An 8,419-nucleotide genomic window follows, 5' to 3' on the forward strand; every position below is an offset into this window, starting at 1 on the left:
CCATCTTGGACGTCTGGCTACCACAAGTAATAATTAAACTAGAGACCTTTAACATTACCTGTTATATTTGGAAATGTTGAACAAAAGTAACAGATCTACTTTCTTTCTGTGTACCACTTCTAAAATAGCAAATAATTCCAATTATTTCTTAATGACTTTAAATATGTGTGATTATTTATATTGTCATTGTCTTTCTATTAAAGGTGTCTTTCATATAACTAGTTATTTGAGCAAGTGTGAGAAAGCTTTCTGACGTGAATATATAATAGACATTGTAGCATAACTAGAAAGTCAATGTTTCAGTTTTCCTGAGGGAAAATGCAGTTTCATTTCCACTGACAAACAGTCACAATCTAATACACTACCTCGGCCTTGCAGCATAGTAAAAAATGATACTAAACAACTCTTACCAAGTATTAATTAAGAAATTCAGATTAGGATTATGCTGGTTATTTTGCAACATCAACAACCATACACACAAAAACATTATTTCTCACCTTCCCACTAACTGGTTGTCTGACTTTGAACAAGTTATGACTTTTTTTTATCTTTTTTTATCTTTTAACTGAGGGAATTACGTTTTTTTAAGAAAAATGAAAGTCATACATGTTCATGAGAAGAACAGAAAAAAGGATATGGATTAAAAGAATTTAAGAGATTATTCTTTCAAGTTCTTAGATTCTATGATTATTTTTTAAATGTATTCTTTGGGATACAGAATGATGGTCAAACCACCTTTTAATAGATTTGGGCTTATTTTTGTTTAGCATAAATGGGGGGGGAGGAGAGAGAGAGAGAGAGAGAATATTCAGTCACAGCCTTGATATTAACTCATCTGCCCCAACTTAAAATTTTATGTCAGCAAACACGGCCAACTGCTCTGGGTACCAGGAGAAATTGCCCAGGATATTAAGAATGTACCATGCTGCTATGGGTGGCTATTTTGTGTTAGCTTCTTTCTGAGCTCTATACCAAGGAAAGGAAGGAAAGCCAGATTTTGGAGCCCTTAAAAGCTGATTGGGAAAGGCAAGTTAAGAGGTCTGAGGTGAGAAGACAGACAAAAATATGGATATCACTCTCAGAAGCAATAAAAGTACAATAGATATAGAGCTGAGTAGAAACAACTCATTTATCATTAGATGTCAAGAAAATCTTATATATGACCAAAAATTGTTTTTCCGGACAGACAAGTTGAAATTTAGGAATACCTGCTTAGTTCGCAGGCTGTCAAGTGATATGCTCACATTTGGGTTTTCTGAAGTTTGATCTAATTTTTATCTTTTCTTTTCAAGCTGCAATTCAGGCCACGTTGTACTCTCCAAGATAATAAGTAGCGAAGAACATATAGGGCCAGTTTTCTATTTCCTTTGCCTTTTAACCTGAAAAAGGGTGCCTTCTAACTGGCATCTATATGGTACCCCATTAAGATATTACCTCTCAAAAAAGTCTATTATGGCACTATGCAAAGCAGCTCATTGAACATACGCACTCACCAAGTAGTACACAGTTTAAGTCTACGCGAAAGCAATTTTCCAAATCTTAATTATGAGAATTTGAATCTTACCAAAAAAGTTATCTCGATGCAAGTGACTCTTTGATGTCTTAGTGGTTGCACTAAGGAAGTTTATACTACAATGGCTTACACTCCATTCTTGAGAAGATCTCTAAATAATTTCCTTTCACTAGAGACACTTTTGTAATTACTCTAGTGTTTAAATGATATAAGATTGCTGTTATTTAAAAAAAACAAAAAACAAAAAAACGTTTTTCCCACCTTTAAGAAACACCTCAGGGGCCTACAGTCAATAGAATGATCAGATTGGTAGAGTTACTCAATACATACGTGGCAGAAGTATCTGGTTAACCACCACTGATTGATGCTTCCTTTCAGAGCATGCAATTGCTGCTGCAAGCAGCCTCTCAGCCACACACTACATTCCCCAGTGCCAATCACATGGCAACATTCTGTTCACCAAAACCAGTCACACGGCCCTAAACATCTAGATGCGCCAGTCCCAGACAATGGAGGTAATGTGTGTCCCCTTCAAGCTGTATATACTTTCTCCATAGCATCTTTACCTTCGGCAGCAAGCCTGTGATCATCTGTTGAACGTGGCTACACAGGAAGATGGTAGGAGCCAGAATCCATAAGTCAATACTCAGGGGAGAGTTGCCTAATCAAGAATGAATATCTATATTGAATGTTGTATGAGAGAGAGTAAAATTTTGTGTTATAACATTGCATTCTGGGAGATTTTGCTAGAGCGGTTCGTCTACCCTGACCAAATGGCAGAAACTGAACAAGTATAAATACAAATTTGGGGAGGATCCAGGATCATCTGGGAAAAATGAAAGAGAAATACAAGGAAGAAAAAGGCACAGCCACAGAAGCAGAAAAAAACAGGTGAGAGAGAAATGAGTTGATTTCCTAGGCCAGCCCCCAGGAAGCATCTGCTCTTAGAAAAATCAGTTCATTGGTCAAAAGCAATGTGGACTAAGGTGGACAGCTTGGTTATCTATACGACTATCATTTTTCTAAAAATATAAGCAGAAAAGATTACAAATGATCTTTGCAATACTGAGAAATAAGCAAACTAGTAGTACTAAGGTGGCTATGTAGCATTTTTAGTACAGTATAATATTTTAACTGGGAGATAACCTGGTGAAAAGGGCTGGGCTGAAGAAATCCAGAAGAACATTCAGGGAGAAAAGAACATAAGGTAGAGGAAAAAAAACCCTGAAGATTCAAAGGAAGAAAAAGAGTCAGAGAAGTTAAAAATTGATTTCAAAAAGGAGTTGACGTTTATGGAATTCAAGATAATTTTTTAAGAGTTAGAAATTAGAGATGGTAGAAGAAATGCTTCGAAGACTTAAGAAGGATATTTATTCATTCATAAGTTTAGTCGACAAATTTTACTGAGCAACTACTATTCACTGAGCCTGTTTTAGGCACCAGGGAGAAAATCCTGAATAAGCTCTTTGGAGTTCATGGTTTTAAACAGAGAATAAAGACTTGTGATGGACAGTATCTTATCCCACCCATTCTCGGAAAGGCAACTGTTTAATTTTCTTTTATTCAAAAATATAGTCAAGACCAGTGGAGAAAAAGAGCACTGGTTACCCTCCCACTACAATTTCGTCTTCCTAAATTCGATTTTAGAAACCTGAAAGGGACAAATTGGCTGAACAAAGAGAAATTTCTAAGACTGCAACAGACCATGACAAAAATAGAGCTAAATAATTATTCCTAAGAAAATGAAATGACTTTTTATCACCACACGCTGCATAGCTCTCCTGATTGTCCCCCGTAAATCTGCAATGGCACTAGCTGCAGAACACCCAATTCCTGACAACAGACAATACGACTGAAAAAATTAGTCTGTGTGCAAAAGAACACTTTCACAATGGTGGGCAATTCCCACCTGCTCTCTCTGGACCTTTGCAGAACAGAATAGCAGTGCAGGCTAATTACATAAGCTAGCTGAAAATCGTGCACGTAATGGAAAGGCATCCCCCTAAAGAAGAGCTGAGAAAAGGTCTCAGCCCCAAATACAAAACAACAGGGAAAAAGTGAGAGCGTGAACACGTGAGCATGTGCACAGGCATTCTCATTAGCATACCGCCGTTAACCATTTTGCTGATGCCCACAAAAGAGTTGTAAAATTCTCTGCCTTGAAAAAGAATACCTTCCATCATGAAAGAATTTCCCCCCATGCTGACTCAAGTGCTTTGTTCCGATGCATGGCCATGATCATCCTTCTGGTGAGGACTTTTGTCACTTTGGGGAGCAAAACTAGTGTATGTCAGGAAGAGCGTTGAGGAGAGTCAAAGGCAAGGAAGAAAAAAGGCACAGCCACAGCAACTTCCACACACTGATTCACAAGTTGGGCAAGGAATACAACTACCTCATCACAGGGGACAGTGAAGCAAAGACCAGTTTTCTCAAGTTCTACTTTTCACGAGGTGTAGTGCCATCTATCTGAGGCATGGAGGGGTATGCAAGAGGTTTGGAACTCGAGTCTCTTGAGAAAAGTTTCAGAAAGAATTCAGCAAATATACCAAACAATGGCTCCAACGCCATCAAAAGGTCCGTGTGGTGCCATCTATAATGCTTGAGCTACTTCAGGTTTACCCCCAAATTCAATGAATTTCTCACTCAAGAAGAGAAGCATTTGCAGGTGTTCATTCTAGCCAATCTGTGGTGCGGGAAGGTCCTGGCAGGAATGGTGGCCCTCCCAAACTCTGCCATTTAAGAAAACCTTAAAGAAGAGACTTGTCCCAAGTCCTAGGCCAAATGTAAGGAAATCCAAGTACAATATCAGGGGACTAATGACAGTTTATCTCTAAGCTGAAGAGTCCAAGGGAGGGGAGGGGAGGGAAGAGTCATAACAAAAGTCAAGGCCTTCATTCAGGATGAAATGCTTTCCTGCGGTCGAGGATGTAATTAACCTGCAGCAACACCACGAGAAGCTTCTCTTCCTTCCTCCCTCTTTCCGATCAATATCTAGGGCTCTCCTCTGGGTCAAGTCCAAAGAAAACCAGATGACAAAGGAGCAAACAGCCTACAGATGAAGTCTTCATAGTTTGGCATCCTGGAGCCAAGAAAGACAGATTAAACTATAGTGAAGAGACATATGGATCGGGTGTGGCAAATGGAAGGTCCTCGTCACAGTAGATTTCTCTAGGGAGCCAAGGACTGTCAGTTGGAATTTAAAGAAAACAAAAATTATGTTAGAACTATCCTTTTGGAATAAACTGAGCAGACATACAGGGCTGGACCATCGCCCCAGATTAACTCAAAACAGAGATCTCACCTAGTATCAGGCTTTCCTAATAATTTCAAGGACATAATCAGTCAAGGGGCTCAGACAAAGCAGAGAGTACCTGGGACATTAACTGTGGCCTCTCTGGTCCTGTCTTCCTGCACTGGACATGCACCTGTGGCCCAGAAGAGAAGGTGAGGTCTTGAAGTGAGGTCCATGGGGTTCTTCCCACAGCAGGAGCATTTTTACACCCAGAGAGTTGGATGGCTTGGGTGCCACTCTCCAGGGACATCTGTCTCACACAGCCGTGGTTCCATTTACTATTAGTAATACCTGAGCCAGGAAGAGCCTGCAAGGGGCTTTCAGTGGATAAGATCTCTTCCTCCTAGCAAATGTCATTAGTCTATGACCCAGAGGTGCAGTTACAAAGAGATGAGACCAGGTTGCCAGCCTTGGTCCACCCCCCCCAACTCAACACCCCCAGTATAACCACTCACACCCCCAGGGAAGGAAATAAATGCATTTTAGGCAGGCTCTTTAACCCCTTCCTCTCCCAAACACTATATTTAAAATTAAAAGAGGAAGATATGTGTGTATGTGTGTGTGAGAAAGAGAGAGAGAGAGAGAGAGAGAGAGAGAGAGAGAGAGAGAGAGAGAGAGAGAGATTGAAGAGAGAGAATTTTCAAGAAGAGAAAGAGAAAAATATAAAAATACAGAAGAGGGAAGGTCACTAGGCATCTCTTGCTTGAGACGGGCATGAGGAAATCTGCTATATGCCTCTTACCCTAAACAATGTTCCAACTTTGTCAAGTCCACGGCGAAATGCAACCCAGGTCAGTTCCCTTGAGGGAGGTTACAGGCGGAACCACAGTTGTGTCCTCGGCCAGCACAGTCAGACTCTCCTCTTTTTAGATCCAAGTGAGGCAGAGCAGCTGCCATCAAACTCAGGCCGCCAGTGCCTCTTCTATGTCTGAAGCCTTGGGAGCTTTTAGATGCCCTTTTCCCCCATCTGGAGAAGATGGTGTCATGAACTCTCTAAAATCCAGGATTGAAAGCAGGCATGGGGAAGTTGGGCCTGAGCCACGGCTGGGACTAAGGGTAAATATATCACCTCTTCTGTGACTATGAGCAAGTCCACATAAGTATATATTTTTCTAAAATCAGGTCCAGAATGCTTGTAGGATTCTCAAAAAGACTGAGGGCCTATAAAAGTTAAGCCAGCAAAACCACATAGAGTTTTTAGTGGACCAGGGACAGATGAGCATGTCCCCACTGCCAGCATCCCAACCCTGGTCTGCACTGTTCTGTCCCTCATCTATCCTCCTCACCCATGGGAGCATCTCCAAGCCCAAGGTCAAGCCTGAGCACGAACACAGTCTCAGATGTTTCTGAAGATGCCGTCAAACATTTTGAATACGAAACACTTATTTTAAAATTAAATCAAATGTGAAGAGCAGAACTCACCGTTTCGTTTTGTTAGATAACGTCTTAAAGCCATCTTGCAGATTTGTGCATCTCTCTGTCAGCTGAAGTGACTTCTCATTCGGATAGGTGCTGTTCCATGAAAGAGATTTAAAGAAATGATTGATTTAAAATGAGTTTATTGTTAAAAAAAATCGGACTTAATTGATAACATGTGCCCAACTGAAGTCCAATTTTTCTTCCATTATTGGATTTCTCTGTGGAAAAGGAAATTGATATTTTCACCTCTGACGGGTCTAAGTAAACAAAGGAACAAAGAAAAAAACATACTATAAAGCCAAAGAGAAAAGAACTCCCTATAGAAGACTTTATATTTTTATAATTTGAGGTTAGTATGTACAATGAACAACTTATTTAATATTTTTAATCATTGTGTATGTAAGCAGGCTTTATTTTTTTTTTTTTAAATGTTGTCTCTGGTAGGAAGCATGCAGACACAGTTCTCTCCAAAAATAGCGCAAGGTAAATCTGGCCTTTGATTATGATATAGCTGTGATAGAGGGTCTGTTGCTATTATTTATGTACCTGGAAAATTAGAATCGGAACAAAACCAAATCAAAAAACAAGAGAAGGAAATGGGTTATGGCGTTGGGCTGCCCACTAGCTAACCACTCTAGGCATCCCTTTCCACATCTCTAGTTTTTCCCTCATAGTGTTATTGTCATGATTGATACATGACATAGAAAATAATGTAAAGCACTTGGTACCATGCCTAACATAGTAAATGCTCAAAAAATGTCAACTCTCACTTTCCTTAGACTTCAAAGCAATGCATACAACTCTGATTTACTGTTATTGCATTTATTTAATCATGCTGAAGGCATCTGCTAAAGAGAACCTAATATGGGCTGGATGCTTAGGATATGGAGCACCCTGCGGAAAAAACAGACATGGTCCCTTTCTCTAATGGAGCTTGCAGTCTGGTTAGGAAAAAAGATATTTATCAAACAAACAAACAAACAAACAAAACCCATACAAATGAATACAGAATTACGAACTGTGATTAGAGTCATCGAAAAAGCAGTGGGTGCCATGGAGGAGTGTAACAGGAGACCCCTGCATGCTGAGGGGGCCTCTGAGGTAGTGTTATTTAGGTAGCGATCTCAAGGGTAATTCGAGTGAGCTAGATGAACTTTGGGGAGTGGGGGGAACATTCCGGGCAGAAGGAAAAGCATAGGCAAAGGTCCTCGGATGGGGAGCAGCCCAGAATGTTTGAGGAACTCAAGGAAGGCAGGTGGGGCCCAAGGCTAAAGGCTAAAAGGTGTTTGGAGTAGTGAGCGGTGGGCAGAGCACACAAGCCTGGCCAGCCCTGTTTAGAATTTATCCAAATAAGAAGGGGAAGCAACAGAACGTTGGGGCAGGAGAGAGATGTGACTTGACGTATGTTTTAAGAAGGTCACTATGCAGAGAAATGAAATGAGGAGAAGTAGGGCTACAGACAAGATAGGAAAGTAAGGAGGTTTCTGTAGAGTTCCAGGAGAGAGATGATGGCGCCTTGCTTTACTAATTGAGACAGAATAGACTATGATGTCTATTGTTGTCAAAAAAACAACTCATAGTTGCTCTCCATAACAAAGCTTCATTTCTTGCTCCTGACATGCCCACTGCATGTCTGGGTGGCTTTATAGGACAGCTGTGCTGCACTCACTTTAGGGATCCAGACTGCTTTGGTCTTGGGGCACCTTCTCTGCAACAACCTGCTTCCAAGAATGTACTGGATGGCCTTACCTTGTATCTGAACACTCTAGCCCGGCCAGAACCAGTCGCATGCCTGACCTGATTGCAAAGTGGCAATCAGAAAACAGCAACCATCCTGAGTGCCCAGGAAGAAGGGAGGTCAGGACACAGAAGTGCACCGAAGATAGCACCACACTATCAGCCAGAAGAGGAGCTGACAGATTCGAGATCTGTTCTGGAGATAAGACTGACAAGGCTTCAAAATAAATTGGATACGGGAGGTGAGGGAGCGGGAGGTGTACAGGTAAAGGTATAAACAAGAAAGATTCATAATTAATTCTCCAATATTTCTCAGAAAAGCACTGTGCACGGAGTACATATGGGCTCATAAAATCCCTCTTTATCCTGATATAATTTCACCCCTCCCCCGCCACCTCCCTTCTCCTGCCTCCTTCTGTCTCCATGCCTCACCTTCTGTGCCTCCTGAATGTATTATC

The 8,419-nt window shown here is 41.0% G+C and overlaps 1 protein-coding gene across 1 annotated transcript in view; it reads right to left on the reverse strand.

The window, feature by feature from the left end:
* Positions 1 to 8,419, reverse strand: part of ST8SIA6 (ST8 alpha-N-acetyl-neuraminide alpha-2,8-sialyltransferase 6) — a 110,199-nt gene that overhangs the window by 48,194 nt on the left and 53,586 nt on the right. Inside the window, exon 3 of the mRNA XM_011364370.2 lies at positions 6,228 to 6,317. Coding sequence (XP_011362672.1) covers positions 6,228 to 6,317 — 90 coding nt within the window. The remainder of the gene's footprint in view (positions 1 to 6,227; positions 6,318 to 8,419) is intronic.

Source organism: Pteropus vampyrus, unplaced genomic scaffold (assembly GCF_000151845.1).
Source record: "Pteropus vampyrus isolate Shadow unplaced genomic scaffold, Pvam_2.0 Scaffold96, whole genome shotgun sequence".
NCBI lineage: Eukaryota > Metazoa > Chordata > Mammalia > Chiroptera > Pteropodidae > Pteropus > Pteropus vampyrus.